The 17,723-nt window shown below is 46.0% G+C and overlaps 1 protein-coding gene across 5 annotated transcripts in view; it reads right to left on the reverse strand.

The window, feature by feature from the left end:
• LOC146189967 (uncharacterized) overlaps positions 1 to 17,723 on the reverse strand; it is a 45,214-nt gene that overhangs the window by 9,549 nt on the left and 17,942 nt on the right. For 4 of the 5 annotated variants that reach the window (XM_084604691.1, XM_084604688.1, XM_084604689.1 and 1 more), the window contains 4 exons: positions 14,793 to 15,176; positions 12,764 to 13,201; positions 10,079 to 10,165; positions 7,012 to 7,224 (listed from right to left, as the gene is read on the reverse strand). In XM_084604691.1, coding sequence (XP_084460817.1) covers positions 7,012 to 7,224; positions 10,079 to 10,165; positions 12,764 to 13,201; positions 14,793 to 15,176 — 1,122 coding nt within the window. The remainder of the gene's footprint in view (positions 1 to 7,011; positions 7,225 to 10,078; positions 10,166 to 12,763; positions 13,202 to 14,792; positions 15,177 to 17,723) is intronic. The other variant, XM_084604692.1, reaches the window with a different exon arrangement.

Genomic DNA, 17,723 nt, shown 5'->3' on the forward strand with positions numbered 1-17,723 from the left:
ATAGCGTAGCTGTAGCAAAGCAAGCGGCTCTCGACATTGGCGCTGCTACAAGCAGCAAGTTTCTGCGGTGTGATATGGTGTTGTTCAACTGTCGGAGAACAAAAGTTAGCAAGAGTTGTTGCCGGGCAACAATGATGATGTTTCTGAATAGACTGCGTTTGTGCGGTGTGACAGGATCGTCAATATCATGTTGGTGAACGCAGTTGATTGTTTCCTCACTGTGACTCTGCCACGAGAGAACAGGCACATGCAATAAAAGCAGATAATGCACGCCTACTCATTGATGTCACTGGTTTTTTGTTCACGTGACATTTCAATGTTATGACTTCTGTTTTTTGACGGCAAGTAAAAACTTGGCAACTACAAACCAAAAACGAAACTGCTGTGTACTAAAAATACAATAATAAATTATGTAATATGATTTTGTGCTTCTAACACCATGTTCTATGCTTACAGAATCACTACACACAATTTACAACACAAAAGTACAACACAAAAACTTGCAGGATATTGAAAAAAATTGAAGTCCACTGCAGAATTGCATTGGTGTAATGCGAAACCACGGATGCTGCTGTTGCTTCTGGTTGCTTCTAGTTGCTTAATTTACTCTTTGTTTACCCATTTTAGTATATGGTACTTCCAAATTGAGCGCCAATCCCTCCCTATGCCCTTTTTTTGCCTCTACTTCTGGTTGAGTGACGTTACATCCTCTACGTCACATTAATTCACTGCTTGTTTATCCATTTTAGTTTTCGGTTGTGATGTATGGATGCGAGAGTTGGACTGTAAAAAAGGCTGACCGCCAAAGAATTGACGCGTTTGAATTGTGGTGCTGGCGAAGACTCTTGAGAGTTCCTTGGACTGCCAGATCAAATCAGTCGATATTGTCAATCATAAACCCTGACTGCTCATTGGAGGGTCAAATTCTAAAGTTAAAGCTCAGCTACTTTGGTCATCTGATGAGAAGAGAGGAGTCGCTGGAGAAAGATTTGATGTTGGGAAAGGTTGAGGGTCGCCGGAGAAGGGGTAGGCAGCGAACGCGATGGTTAGATGGCATCCTCGAGGCACTGCAGATGAAGTTATGTGATGTTAGGAAGATAGTGAGAGACCGGAAAGCGTGGCGTGACATGGTCCATAGGGTCACGAAGAGTCGGACACGACTGAACGACTGAACTGAACTTTCTAATTGCATGCCGATCCCTTCCTATGCCCTTCTTTGGCTCTATTTCCGGTTGCGTGACATCACAACCTTGACGTCACCCTAACTGACTGCCTTAAGGGGGGACATGGGTCTTGAGCAAAATTTTCTTAATATTTGTCCTGTCAGTATGAAATTTGCAGGGTTTATGTAAATTCTTGTGCTGGTTTCAAATATGTTGTTAGTTTTCTTCTACATAAATTTGCTGAGTAGTTACAGCAACTTTGCTGTTCCAGACTTGCGGGAAGCTTGTAAAAATATCTACTGAAGGGAAATTGCTAAAATGCACATGGATCTGTTCCTGAATGTCTAAGGAACACAATAAAACAAGTTTTGTGCTCCTGCCTTACTACAAGCCAAAGTTGTGGAAGTTTTAAGTTTCAGCTTCACAAGTGCAACCACCCCCTTTCTACATCTTCGTATGTTTAAAAATTTTTCATGCAGTTGAGACCTTGTATAATAGCTTTATTGTGTTCCTTTAACACTCACGAGCCAGTAAAAATAAAAATCATTACAATCGAACGAGTAGGAGAGTCACAATGCCACCCGCAAAATAGAAGGGTAGGCAAAATTTTCATTTTGAGAAAAATGGAAAAAACGAATTGCAATGTCAAACACTAATTTAATCAAACAAAAACTGTAGAAATGCAGGCCACTGTGGCCTAGAAGGCTCCTGGACAGTAATCTGCATTGGGTTTGCCCTTCTGCTTTTGTTTTGCTGCAGTCTGAAAAGCTGCAGAGGAAGCACGCTTCCTGTCTGCTCTCAGACATTCAGTGGTGCAATGCACAAGTTTACAATTTAAAATGGCTATAAACCTCCAGGAATGTAGTCTCTTTGCTTTCCAACGTCCAAGTGTTGCCTCTTTCATTTTGATTTGCAGTTGCAGCACATTCAGTTGTCACTTTTTCGTCTTTTTTTTTTTTTTTTTTTTTTTTTTTTTTTTTTTTTTTTTTACGTACGTCGTTTTGCTACGTCCTCGCATCAAGACCGCGGTGAGGAACGTTTATTGCGAAAAAGAAATGTAATTTGGAGCTGTTTGCTGCTTCCCAGTGCTCTGCATTGCACTGGAAGCAAGTGAATTCCCTAAGGACTATGAACGAGGTCCGATCGGCGCAAACGCGCGGCGAGCTCTACGAAGACGACGTGTCCCGCAGTTTACGCATTGGAGAATAAGTTTGACGGCGATTCCTTATCCCCGTTCACTTTTTTAAATGCCAATATCGCCGCCGTATGTTTTACGCTTCGCCAATCTCGGCAAACTGTTTAGATCTGACGATCGTGAACTCCGCATCGCCAAGCGGACTGTCCGCCGCGCTGCCGTCATCGTTACGAACACAATCCGTCTACCGCTTCGTTGCTGGAGTTGGCGCGAGTTCAAGCTTTTCCTGTTTTGACCTTATCTTTCTGCTCATCTGCGGCCAGCGTTATCACTGTCGCGGCGGGTGCGACCGCTGGCAGTAGCAGTCCCCCGTGCTGGGGAACACGCTAGGCCTACTTCAGGCTCGTACACACGATCGTTCGGCGCACGATTTCCGTCGGCCTGAGCGCGCACAGCCGGGGCAGGGCATCACTTGAGATGATTATTCAACTATTTTTTTCACTTTTTTCACAAATTCTTGCCATGAACGCACCTCGCGGTTCGGAACCAAGCGCGGCCGGCGTCACGTCTCCGCCGTCTCCCCGCGGCTCGGGCGCGCCGAGCAGACGCCGTCAGCCAGCTCCACCAATGCGGGGACGCCTTATCGTCACGTGCACCCCGAAAGCCAATGGGAATGCAAATGCCACGTTTTCTTTTTTTGCTATTTTTTATGCGACCAATGGGCGAATGTAAACAGCAGAGGCGGCGATTTGAAGACGAAAGGCGGCTCTTTCGAATGAGACCAAGATGGCTACGGTGCCGCGCACAAAATGGGAGCTACGCCTCGCGGAAAATGGTTGTTTCGGGGGTCGTTTTCGGCCCAAATTTGGGCGACATCGATTATATAAATTGGCATTGTGACTAAAATACCGACCCTAGAGATGAAAAACTTAGCAGATAGGTAGATAAAGAGCTACTGATTTCGCAAATCACATTTTCTAAAAAGTGATTTTTTCGCGATTTTTTGGTCCGCAAGACCCGTGTCCCCCCTTAATTAACTACTTCAGGTTGTGTGACGTCACATCCTTGACGTGACCTTAACTGACTGATTTAATTAACTATTTTAGTATTTGATATATTCAAATGTGGCCCCAAGCAATTGGCTAATGAGACCATTTTCACCTTTACTTTTACATTTTCTGCCTGTAATTAATTACCTAATTAGCTTATTGGCCTAATTATTTCTTTGGACACAACATTACGTCACCCTCTATCGATTGACACCACTCATTGACCTCTACCACTTCTCAATTACAACTGCTGCGGACATGATTTTGCTGACATGGTCTGCGGACAGAAATCTGTGAACACAGCGAAGTAATGCTTTCTCTTAATAAGCTGGCAAATATAATCTGAAATCCTGCTGTCTCTCCTACAGAATATTGCCTTTCCCATGCAATGGTGGGGCAAGCAGAGTGGGCGGCTGCTACAGCGCATTGCACAATTAGAGGCGCACTGTAGAATGCTTCTCCCAGCTAAACCACGGAATCCTCGCAGCCCAAATTTCGTACAAAAATGGCATTTTGTCGTTAGTATTTTTTAATATCAAATTTGTTTGGGGTACTTGCCTGATTCAATCAAAACAAGTCGGATGTTTTCATTGTATTCGGCGGCGGCGAAGCAAAAATAACCACTGCACACTGCACAAGCGCTAACACCAGAGGTGTCATCTTGTGCTGTTTCCCCCAACTCTGTCACAACAAAACAAGAGGCGATGGAAGGTTGTTGCACAAGATGGCACCATCGGTGTTGGTGTTGGGGCAATGGTTTCTTTTGCTTCGCCGCCGCTGTATACGGTAAGAACATCAGACCTCTTTTGATTGAATCAGGCAAGTAGAGCCCACTTATAACGATACCGGTTATTACAATATATTGGCTATAACAATGAACAGCCATGTCACCGTCAAATTTACTATGTATCCAATAGTAAAAAAATCCATTTACTACAATGATGGGTTGCCGCACTAACGGTTATAACGATTAAAACCGGCTACTGTGACCCAGCTTCAAAATAAAATACGCGTGATTCCGACGAAAACGCGAGCGTCTGCAATCGCGCAAAGCGAGCGCATTTCGCTCCGCATGTCACCCTTCCACCCCTCGAGACGAGTGGACTGCGCCCACGATATGAAGAGAGGAGAGCACTCCGTTTCTCTACCCTTGCCCCCCCCCCCCCCCACCTCCGCGCTCCGTCACATGGTCGCGTCCCCGCCGCCGTCCCCACCGACTCTCTGTGTGGCGACAGTCGTAGTGCTTATACGTGTGGGGTGCACGTGGTGTGTGTGCAACGCCTGTGGCGTTTTGCTTTCTCGTCGTACAATGGCAGATCCGTCTGCCATACGCCCTTCACCGGACTTCAGGTTTGCAGCCTATGGATGCCGGCATTATCGCTAATTTTAAGGCCCTGTACCGCCGCCGCGTCCTGAACAGGTTAGTGCTTGCCATGGACATGGCTGTGCAGAGAAGTGATTAGCAGCCTGATTTTAAGATTAGCCTACTGATGGCAGTTCAGTTCATCTTCGGTGCATGGTCAGAACTCAGTGCTTCGATGGTGCAGAATTGTTTCAGGGAAGCAGGCTTCGTTCGGGATCGCACGACTGCCGTGGCTGATGCTTGCGTAGCTCCGACCAATGAAGGGATGCCAGAACTGTGGTCTGCGCTCAGCAATGATGCATCGGGACTGGATGAGTTTCTGCATGCAGATGATGATGTGGAAACGTCCGAAATCCTCACTGACGAGGCAATCGTGGAAAATGTGCGAGCGGCGGGCAACGACAGCGATGACGACGACGACACTGCAGATCAGCCTCTCCAAGTAGTGTCCTCACAGGAGGCCCTGCATATGATTTATTCCCTCCGGGACTTCGTTTTTTTCAAGGGGCCTTCCAATTGAGCACGTCGAACAATTAGATGCTCTCGAGACCAATGTTAATAAGCTTTCTGTGAAGCAAGCGAAGCTCACGGACTATGGTTTTTTTGTTAAGTAGTGGACAACTTTTTTTCTGCTTGATTAAAATTTTTGAACCTTATGTTGACTGCAATTTTTGGCAAACCCGGTTATAACAATTATTGGTTATAACAATGACATTTTCTTGGCACTTGAGTATTGTTATAAGTGGGCTGGACTGTACCCCAAATAAATTTGGTATTAAAAAACACTAACGACAAAATGCCATTTTTGTGCGAAATTTGAAGTGTGAGGATTGCGCGGTTTAGTTGGGAGAATATTCATCAGCACGCTTGTAATTGTGAAACGCGCTGTACTGTCGTTTTGCTCATTAGATACACTTGAGGGCCTCCAGAAATAGAATGTGAGCGATTGATTTTGACCTCGTGTCCACACAGGGTCACTCGGAGTGAGGTTGAGGTTTAGGGTGTGTACGCGACAAGACGTTGCAAGCGGGAAATGGACAGCAAGACTGCCAGCAATCCAGGCAGTAGCAAGTGCTCTTGAGGTTTGTGTATGAGTAAACGGATTTCAATTATGACTAGTGCTGAACAAATACATTTAATGCTCTAAATGCAAAAAAAAAAAAAGAAAAGTAAGTAAAACTATCCGACTGTGTGGAATCAGCTTGTTGCTATTGAAACTTAGTAACTCATTGGAGTGCCACTATTACCAACCCTAACTGCATGCCGATGAGCCCTCAGACAACACAGTCTGAAGGCTTATCGGGCCACAGAGGTTATAAGATGAAAAAAGACTAAATACTGTACTTTATTTCTTAACACATATACCTGTTTAACCCTTTCACTCTCACGAACGTACCGGTACATACTCGCGTTTCCTCCCCGCAGTGTCAATAACGTACCCGTACGTATTCTATCTTGCGTTCAAATCTTCGCGCCTCACCGTAAAGCTATCGCGCTTGGACTTGCTCCGCCATCTGTCAAATCTTTCTACAAGCTGATATGCTCGCTCCGCGCCGATATGACACATATATGGAAGAGTATGGTGCGACCGCGCCCGCCCGTTCTTTGCTCGTGGGAGGGGGCGTGGTCGCTCCGTGACACTACTCTCTCGAGCGAGCGATCCTTCGGCGCGCGCGTGTGGTTATGGGTTCAAAGTTTGTTCTGCCATCTGCGGCAGGTTTGGAGGTTTTTATTTTTATTCTTTGTCGCGCTTCCGCTACGACGTGGCAAGTTCAGGGCTGCACGCGGTTGCCTCTCTCCGACTGACATATGACTCGATTGCTGCATACGCTCTCTCCACGCGCCCTCGCTTGAGGACAGCTTGCCGTTAGCAGCAGCAGCACACGAGTGTTTTAGCCTCTTTCCATCTTTTTCTCTTTCGACTTCACTACGCGCCGTTTCTCTCCCTTGTGCCGGCCACTGATATGCTCGTTCTCTGAAACCAAGCCGACACTGGGGGTGCGTCCCGGTCAGAAACAGCCGACAGTGAAAGGGTTAAGGATGCCACTTCGAGCATGATAGAAAACAATTTCCTCAGTTACCAAAAATTTGCAGGAAATATTCGACACTACCTCCATGCCCATGTTAAAAAGACATGAAGAAAGCTTCCAACACCTGCTATGTGCTTAACATTTTGACAGGGCACAGTGTCACAATACATAAGCAAATAAGCAAGACTCCCTTCTTTGAAAAAAAATGAAAAAAAATTACACCCCATATCACGTAACGGTTTAGTCAGCACACTGGTATTTCTGCCGTTACCTCTGTTAGCAGTTTCCACAGCGCTGTAGTTTTCGATGAGCTTTTTCCTGTGCTGGTGGCAGACGCGGGTGGATGGACAGAAGGTGGGGATGCACTTGGCAGGCTGGAGGCAGGGGTTTCCATGGCGACCGGTGCTGCTGCCCCAGCCGAGGACACTGATGCGAGCTTCTGTAGTTCGGAAGGGGCTAGCCTCAGTATCCTGCCAACACACCCCTGCAAGAAAAAAATAGGTTGTAAAATCGCACACTGGTATTTGCACAATTCTAACGCGCACCTTTTTTCCCCCCGAAAATAAGCATTTAAAAATACATGCGCGTTACAATCGAACTCAAAACTGAAACAAAAATATCAAAACCTGAAACGAAGCAGCTCAATAAACCATGGTCAGCCACATTGCCACCGGTATCATCGGTATCAGCACAGCCGGTGAAGGTTCTGGTGAGCAGCCTCCAATCTTTTTGGTCGGGCGTGTGTTCAGCCGCTCGATGTGTGCTTAAATCATGGTATCATGGCTTCAATAAGCCACTAAAGATCGTGTGCGCGCAGCATAGTGTGACTGGTTCTGTGACCAGGTCCTCACGCGATCTCAAGAAAAAGGCACTCAGGGGGCATTGAGAGATAGATTCATGGCGCATCGAAGGTCTTCCCGCTAGCAATGGTCACGCGTGCATATAAAAAAAAGCAGTTTCCAACCCCTTAGATGACCTTTTGTGGTCAGTGGACAGCGAGAAAAAGCTTTCTTCCGACTCTGATGGCGAGTAGTCCATGATGTCCACATCTTGTGGTTGTAACTGTGTGTGCCAATTTTGTTCGATTAAATGTTTTAAGAAATATTCAGATGCTTGTTCACCGCATTATTCTTGTGCGCAGCAGAATCGGCGCCAAGTTATTTTCACGGTTTCAGGTGTTAAATATTACTGCGAGTTACAATCAGGAGCGCATTATGCGAGGAGGAGGAGAGGCAGGGAGGTTAACCGGAAGAACGAACCAGTTTGCTACCCTACACTAAGGGAAGGTGGCGAGTAGGTATAAAGGTAAAGGACAAAAATATAGGCAACCAACGGGGCCATACCAGTAAAGCAGAAACATTAAAAAAAAGCAGGGTTGTATATTAGATTTGTACACGCGCCCTGAATACTTCCAAATCTCAGTGTAAAAGGTGCAATGTGGAGAAGAAACATAGGCACTGCCATAAAGTGTCAAAATGTGTCATATTCAATAAATGCTCAAGAAATGTGAAATATTCAAGCCAGGCAATCGAAAAGAATGCGATCATCTTAAAGATGTATGTCGCTGTATCCCACATCAGCTTTCGTATGGCTCTGGTCAATACAAGTTGTGTTTGTTTTCCAAGGATGAGCACTTTAAAATGCTTGCAGTAGTTGAACTATGAGGGACACTTAGGCTCCGCCTTTAAGGGTGTGACACAATAGCATAGGCTACCATCAGACATATAAAGCCCCGCTTTAACCAAAACCGCATGAACGCACCTGCTTAGCCTAGGAGTCTCCTTTAACGTTATCGCATTAAAATATGCCGAGTTGTGAATGTGATGGCGCAGGTGTGAGTATGTGAAGATAAAAATTTCAGCTCATGTTAAATTAAACCGAAGAGTGGCACATATTGGCAAAAAAAATTCCATTATTGAAAACTGCAAGAAGTGTTTCCAGCAAATAAATTTCGACACATTTCTGCTGCCTTGCGAGGCTAAGTAACTGCAATAGCCGCACAGCTCACCCTATAACATGCTTCATCAGAAAATAGCCGTGACAGCACAGTGACATGCGCACAAATCAATATGTGCTGGGAAGATACGAGGCAGATCTCGGCACAGGTCAGAAGCAGTCAGCGTTGCATTAAAGAGTCCAATATCTGCAGCTTTCTTGGCGTTCATTTCAAAGGCTGCCTCCGTGACTTTCGAAGCTTCAAACGGCCTAAGAACAAGATGACTATACTCCACAACGACTTTTCTTGGCAACGCTACCAAAGCTGCAGAGCTGAAAACACACCTTTTCATTCTATAAAGTAGAGTACTGTATATAGTCCCAGTTACAGTTATTAGCTTTCGTATAAAACATAATTCCCTCACAAAACTCATTATCTGATGTATAACCAGTTGCCCAAATCTTTAACTACCGTGCGTGACGGCCGTATTTTTTTGTGATTCTGAGCATTACAGAGAAGCTAACTTGCGAAACGTCCAAGCATAAGTAAGGGCTCACCATGCCCTCGCGTAATCTTGACTTTTTGTCAACTTTTATCCACACTAAGGCGAAGGAGCACAGAAAAGACTGCCGTCGCACGCGCCAGTTAAAGATTTGGGCGGCTGTACATACATTTCTAACATGCGCACATTTTCAACTTTGAAATCGCAAAGTGACACATTTATAAGCATGCTGCCCTTGTCAAAAAGTATTGTCGCTGAGCATAGTTGTTGTCGGACCAAATCTGAAATTCTAAAGTTCAACAGCCCAGTTTCTGGTTTCTGTCACAAGTCAAAGGCGGCATTCTCTACGCATGTATGTTTATTTCGTGCAAACAATATCATTCAACCCTGCCTGTACACCTGTTGTACCGCGAATGAACTGCCGTGCACAGAACGAAGCAACGAGCAATAAATTTTGGTGATGTCGTCTGGCTACAATAAGATGTATCAATCATCATCATCATCAGCCTCACTATACCCACTGCAGGCGAAGGCCTCTCCCATATTTTTTTAATTAACCTGGTCCTGTGCCAGCTGCATCCACTTGAACCCTGCAAACTTCTTAACCTCCTCTGCCCACCTTACTTTCTGCTGCCCCCTGCTACTGTATGTATAAATTAATGTATTAGTAATGAACATGAATGAACACAGGCAGTTCCTAATTCTTTTTCTTAAGGCTGTACAGAGCCCTTAAAATTTTTTATGGCTGTTGGCATCATTTTAGGTTAGGTTTACCAAGACTCTGTGCCACACGCATGTATTCCATCTCAGCTTCTCATCATTTCCGGTGCTTTCGCACAGCCGATTACAAAAAGTTCAAACCTGTGTGACTGTGTGATGGTCACAAGAAGCGAAGCATACCGTTTCATCTGGCAGCGGAGTTCCGTCAGAAGCTGTGTCGATGATAACTTGCACGGTTTCTGGCTCCGACGTTGACGAAGGAGCATTCTGCAACAGCCCAAACAACAGCGTCTTCAAATACAAGCTGAGCCTAAACATGATTTGCACACTTATTTTTTGTCTCACTATCTTGCTCCCGTTACCCACCTTTTTATTACTTATTACACTGCATCACCTGCTATACTATGTACATTCTTAATTTGTGTGTGTGTGTGTTAAAGATTTGTGTGTGCGTGTGAGATATTTCTCATATAATAATGCCATGGTGTGGGTACAGTAGACCCTATACAAATAAAAAATCAATAAATTAGTTAAACCAAACTATAACTTCAAATGACTTCCTTCTTTAATAAATCTCCCACTTTTTTTCCTTTCCGAGATAAAGGTACCATTAATGACCAACCTGCTGTAGTCTGCAACTTTTACCCAATGTTTTCAGTCTTCAAGCATTTCAGTTTTAACGATACATTCACTCACGGCCAAGCTGCACAAAAACGAACAGAAAACGGCAAGACAAACTCGTACAGAACATCCTCATTCTTGTGCACTTTTGAGCTGTTTCCTTCAGATAGGATAAGTGCTTGCCTCGACCGGAAGTCCCACAGACAGTTCGCAAATGAAAACATTGCCAGTTGGTCTCATTACAAGTCAGCTCGCACTATCACAAGTAATCTGTCCAGTGCACAGCGTTCGCCTGAAGTTGTGCCACTATGTGGTAAAATGCCATGGTATACATGTTCCATAGCTGTGATACGACCTCTCTGCTAACGCTTTATCTTGTACTCACGTGAAAGCATATGCATACAGCTTACACTAATGCACAGTAATAGCCCTGGGTGGTGCAATAGTTAGGGCGCTTGACTACTGTGCCCAAGGATGCGGGATCGAATCCCGGCCTCGGCGGCCGCTTTTCGATGGAGGCAAAAAGCTAGGCGCCCGTGTGCTGTGCGATGTCAGTGCACGTTAAAGAACTCCAGGTGGTCGAAATTTCTGAAGTCTTCCACTACGGTGTCTCTCATAGCCTGAGTCGCTTTGGGACATTAATCCTCAAAACCAAAACCAAAACTAAACCACTTTTCGCCACCACATGTTAATGAAAAGCATGTGAGAGCTATTTACTACAGATTACAGACAACAACCGGTAGTGAAATTGATTTTGCAAATTGTTAATGACATAAAGGAGCAGCATCATAACCAACTTGGAGCTGGCTCAGGTATACGGATGAGTTTCGAATAAAGTGCAAGCTTAATGACAAAAATGATAATGCGAGTAAAAAGTATTTCATGCCCTAGAACTTAACAGCAAACTAATTTTTATTGCTTAAGTGTGCAAAAGGCTTCATTGTTAACCAGTTAATATCGACATCATAGGAAACATAGATGAATCACAGAAGCTGCTGCTCAATGTAGCTCAATGTAACTAAGTGCAAAAAGCAAGAACACTGACTGTTTGAGGGTGATATTTGCATTGGCTTCCAGCCTCACATACAAAACATCTGTCACATAAGCTCAATAAGAGTGCCAAACCAGAATTTTCAGGGGTTTGGTTCAGTTTTTGTCTCGGGTTTGATTCCGAGTGACATTTGGTTCTGGTTTGAACCAGATCCAATGGTTTTGGGAACGGACGTTTTCAATCTCAGGCAAGCTGTTTAATCAACCGTATTGGTGCTATTTTTTTTCTCTCTGTAAAGCCTGTATGCAAACCAAGCTACACAAAATTTATTGCACGGAAGGCGCCACCACTTGCATATGAATACGAATTTGTAAGGACTTACAGGTTGTAAAGAAAGGAAAGTTATTCTCGTGCAATGCTTTTTCTGTTAGAGTACATCCAAAAATTTCTTTACTATTTACTGCCAATGTGAAAGGGAGACAACCTAATAACCAAGAGGTTTTCTATCGGTTTAGTGCTAATGCACATGTTTTAAGATTGGCAAATTCATTAACTGGAAGAATTAAGCTTCTTTCCCCAATGCAATTCTTAACCCACTTTTGCTATTCTGTGAATTGGGTGTCATCTTTGGACTGCGGACCATAGCTCTCAATAGTTAAATCTGCACAGAAAGACCCGATAAGGAGAAAAAAGAAATGTATCAGGTGCTGCTCCTAAGATGGGCCTAAGCTGTCTGCAGAACTTTTTTAAAAGAGTTCCCCCGAAACATTCTTTTTTTTTATTCAGTTCCAAGATGGCAAAACCAATAGGGTTCAGTTCAGTTTCAAGTGAAATTAATGGTTTGGATCAAGTTCCAAGATGGCAAAACCAATAGGGTTCAGTTCAGTTTCAAGTGAAATTACTGGTTTGGTTTCGATTTGACACCCTGCTCAAAACACCAGCATTCTATACACAGGCAGGATGTTGAAGGTGGATTGTGCAAGGCAACAAATCTGTGTGAATGTATTTTCCATTCCTGGACAAAGAGTTTTTCATTTTGGATGATATGGAATCCTGATTTATCCAATTTTTTCGCTACACGACAGGATATGTATCACCGAGACTCTATTGTAAATGCCAAGATTTCAGTGCATACCACAGAATTTCAGGCAACGAAAATTACTCTAGTACGCTCCAAGCCAGCACCCTCAAAACTCAAGAAACAGTGTTCAAAATTAAATTTCCACACAGATTTGCAACAAATATTGACGCACCACCGTTGTCATCGAGGTGGTTTGGGCTGCAGCCACTAGAGGGTGGCTAGTTGGTGTCGGTGAGCTTATTTGTGAGGCACGAAAACTAGGAAGGGCAGCCATGGATGGGTGGAAGAAACGTGGAGAATCGCTGCGTGAACTCGACACAGGTCTCGGCGTGACAGCTGGTACTGCCAACTTGGTAACTGGAGGCGTTGCCATGGTAACCGGTGATGCTACCATGGCAACTGGTGGCACTGACATGGCAACAGGCGGTGTTGCCATGACAACTGGTGGACCCGCCTTTGAAAAGTGTAGCCCTCCCTTGGCAACTGGTGGCACTGCCTTGGCATCTGGTGCTGTTGCCACGGCAACGGATGGCCCTGCCAGGACGGGTGCAAATGACGGCTGCTGCTGTTGGTTGGCAGAAGGCAGCTGCATCAACATGCCAACTGTTCCCTGCATCACAAAGTTCAGTTTAGTTTATGGGTTTTAACATCCCAAAGCTACTCAATTGCATCACAACAGTTGAAGAAATATGTAGCAGGGAAGCATGGCAAATGAAAACAAGGCAAGCAGCAGCAGGGCTCCAATAACAAAGCATTAAAATGCTTTTCCAAGAGACCTGAAAATATTTACATGTGTTGGCCAAGTCAGATGGCAAAAAGTTTAACTGGCCCAATTCATGACATGACGGCAGAGACATAACATTTTCCTATTGCACTCGTGGCACAGAATGCAGAACACCGGCAGAAAGTTACCCCAATAATTCTGTCGGCTTGTTATTGGGGCCTGGTATATCTGCGGCACTCGGCAGGTTTCACAGGCATCGCTGGCACGTGTTGCTTGGTTTGGTTTCAGTTGTCTGAGGTCCGTAACGGAGGTCGAATGAGTTTGTAGAGGGCTGTCTACAACTTGCTCTTTAGATGAACTGTAATCGTATTTGCCAAAGTTGTTTTCCAAGCTTGTTTGCAAAACAAATTCTCATTTCGTGCATCCCTCTCATCAATATATTGCCGTCAAAAACAGAAGGGGAGGCTCATAACCCCCCCGTTTCTTTGGGCACTGTGATCCTGAAAAAGGGGGGTGCTTAAAATTGAGTAAATGCAATATATGCTTACAATCTGACCTTTTCCGCAGAGTTGGCTATTTCTAAGTTGCTTTTTTTTCCCTCCAAATGTGGAACACTCTAAATGGTATACCGCTCATCCATTGCACAAAGGGCATGTTTTCGTTGTCAGAAAGCTTGGTGTGAACTTGTAAGCAACCTGATGCCATGTACGCTTACACAAGCACCAGCGCAAGTGTCGTTGGGTGCCCATCCACACTAGTAAAGTGAAGATGGCACCAGCTCTAAGCTGATCTCAGAGCAAATACAGAAACTGCCCTCGTTAAGGGCAAGTTTATTTGCACCGATAACACATGTCCCTTCAAATCGCACTCAAATCGAACAGACCTTCTACAGACATTTTCAAGAAGAGGCCAATGGGTGCCCGCCATATTGGACAGTGGGCTGTGCTAGTAAGCAGGAAAGGGTTAAAGATTACAGTCCTCAACAGTCTCACCTCCCCTACACCCAAAAAGTTGGCTCCCACAAGGTTCATTAAAAGATTTACACATAGGCACAGACCTGTGTTTTTTTCCCGCACGTCTACAGCTCAACACCCCATTACTGGATACAGTATGCATATCACAACTGCTCTATGCCATACAGCACTAGTTTGGTTTGGTTTAGAGGGTTTAATGTCCCAAAGCGACTCAGGTCATGAGATGCCGTAGTAGAGGGCTCCGGAAATTTCCACCCCCTAGGGTTCTTTATCGTGCACTGACATCGCACAGCACACAGGTGCCTAGCTTTCTTGCGGCCGGGATTCGATCCCACGTCCTGGGCACAGTAGTCGAGTGCCTTAACCACTGCACTACCCTGACGGGGCAAGAGCACTAGTTTGGTGCAGCTTATCTTGGCAGACATAACTAACATTGTCACTGTCTTAGCTCCATCACCTGTCAGAAGCTAACTAGTGACGAGAAACGTGATGTATCCACTCACCTCTTCCGCCCGCATGTTGCCGTTGGCTCCTCCTACCACCGGCTGTGGCATGCAGAACATCCTTATCTGTGGACTTGCCAGTGATTCGCCATCACCACCAGCCACAACCATGGCTGGGGCAAAGAAGCGCGGGGTAGCCGGCTGTCTCGCACCGGCCGAAGGCACCGGCATAAGGATAAACGATGTACCCATGCCACCCGGTACTACTGGTACCAGGACTTGTGATGATGCCATGCTGACCGGTACAGCCACTGTTCGGACCGGTGGTGCTGGTATGCCAACTGGTATTGCTGCCGTAGAAACCGGCTGCATTGCCATGGCCGATGAAAACATGGGTGGCTGTTGGTTCACAGGGGACACCTGTACTAGTATACTACCGGAAGCCTGCGTCAAAGCAGAGATAAAAATTCGTGGCATGAAAACAAAGAAAACCATCGCACAAAAGAGAGAGAGCACTTCGGCAAAGTTCCGGCAGACAAATGAATCCCCATTCAACAACGATTATGAAACGTACATCCCTTCTCCCTCCTCCTATATGGGACAATAGTTTGTACGGTAATAATAGTAATAGTGCAGTAGTAATAGTGCCCCGTCCAGCACGAAACCTATGGCCAGATCCAGCAATGGTTCCGCACAGGAACTGGTTCCTTTCGCCGCTCCTAATTGGTTTGCTGCGTCACGTTCGGCGTGACCCCCAAAACTTCCGGAGGCGGCTCTGCGTTTTTCGCCTACGTCACGGGGCGGGGCCACTGCTCCGAAAGGAACCGTTTTGCCGGCCAGCACAGGAACCGCGATGAGTTGGTCCGCTTCGAGAGGGAACCGCTCTGCGCTCGCTGTGGCGCCTCATGGCCGTAGTCGAGCGACGGCGCGCGCCGCAGCTGCTTGAGTACGGCGGTGGTATCTTTTTTTGGGGGGGGGGGGTTAGCGCTTTGCGGTTTTATTCAACCGACGCAGTAAAAAAAAAAAATGAGACAACACTTTCTACATGTCTGAGGAGGTTTTGCGGCAACACTGACTAAGACGTACTGTGTGCCCATCGCAAAGGGAAGTGGGGACAAAGGGGTAGGCCGGGCTGCCGCCAGAAGCAAAGGTGCTCTACGCGCTTCGATTGCTACTTTGCAATCGGGAGCTCCCGGCAGTCATAGAAAAATAATTCGCGTTCGTAAGTGTGCGGGCTGGGTTTTTGCCCCCTTCTACATCAGCGGAAGGAGAGCAGACGGTGGCTGACTGGATCGAGTGCGGTCGGATTCCTCGTGTCATCAGCTGCGTCCTACATTGACAGCTATTCACGGAAAGTTCGCGCACACTCACGACGCTTGAGCGGCCGATAAGGCTACGGACACTGTCCCGCTACATAGGCGAGCGCGGACGCGCCGGCGCGGGTACCGGTATCAAGCAGCTCATTCGTACTCGCAACGGCGAGAGCAACTCCTTGGTCATAGAGCTAGCGTGATTCGGACTGCCTACTACGGGCGTTGTAGACCTCGTTCTTAGGATATATGCCATTCTGTGCAAAAGACAGAACTTACAAAAACTTCACAGCGAGCCAGGAAGCAGGCGCTGCCGCCGCGCATGCGACACTATCTAGCAGCGAAAAAGGTACTCATGAGCAAAGAGAATTGCTCGGCAGTTGTTAACAGGAAGTTTCCAAAAATATTTCAGTCTATTATTCACTAGTTTGCATTACTATGTAATTATTGTAACGGTGCAGCGCTGGCGTAGCGGTAGAACATCCGCCTCGCATGCAAGAGGACCGGGGCTCAAATCCCGGTGCCGCGCAATTCTCCACCGGATGAAAAAAAAAAAAAAACCACGTGTCGATGGAATTGCATAAACAGGTTTGGGGTGCGACCTGATGCCGGTGAACACCTCCGGCAACGCACTCCCTCACCAGAACAGGAGTTGGCCACCCTGGTGCAGTAATTGGCCGCAACCTCCTATGATAAGCTCCATAAAACCCCGGCCCTCAGTCACCAGCGGCTGCGGAACAACTGACCACGGCGGCGGTCAGACCTGTGACGCAGCAGGGGGTGCTAAGAAAGCCTGGCTCCGCTGGACAGGCCGCCATTGGAAACTGACCCTGGCAACGTTTAATGCTAGAACCCTAGCTAGTGAAGCTAGTTTAGCAGTGCTGTTAGAGGAACTAGAGGGCATGAATTGGGATGTCATAGGGCTTAGTGAGGTTAGGAGGCCGAATGAGGCATATACTATACTGAAGGATGGGCATGTACTGTATTATCAAGGTTTACCAGAGAGGCGACAACTAGGAGTAGGTTTCCTTGTCAATAAGTATATAGCGGGTAATATAGATGAATTCTACAGTATTAATGAGAGGGTTGCAGGCATCGTAATTAGGCCTAATAAGCGGTATAAACTGAAGGCTGTACAAGCCTATGCACCTACATGTAGTTATGATGACCAGGCAGTTGAACGCTTCTATGAAGATGTAGAATCGGCAATGCGAAAAGTAAAGACGCAGTATACTGTACTAATGGGCGACTTCAATGCCAAGGTAGGGAAAAAACAGGCAGGAGACCAGGCAGTAGGTGACTATGGCATTGGTTCTAGGAATAGCAGGGGGGAGTTACTAGTTGAGTTTGCAGAGCGCAATAACTTAAGAATCATGAATACCTTCTTCAGCAAACGGAAGAACCGGAAATGGACATGGAAAAGTCCTAACGGGGAGACTAAAAACGAAATCGACTTCATAATGTGTTCAACCCCCGCCATTATACAAGATGTAGAGGTAATTGGGAAAGTGCGATGCAGTGACCACAGGATGGTGAGGTCCCGAATTAGCCTAAATCTGAAGAAGGAACGCAACAGATTAGTGAGAAAGAAACCCATCTACGAATTAGCGGTGAGGGAGAGGGCAGAAGAGTTCAGGATCTCGCTACAGAATAGGTATTCAGCTCTAACTGAGGATGGCGA

This window comes from Amblyomma maculatum, chromosome 5, assembly GCF_055883805.1.
Source record: "Amblyomma maculatum isolate TAMU_Amacu chromosome 5, ASM5588380v1, whole genome shotgun sequence".
In the NCBI taxonomy this organism is placed as follows: Eukaryota; Metazoa; Arthropoda; class Arachnida; order Ixodida; family Ixodidae; genus Amblyomma; species Amblyomma maculatum.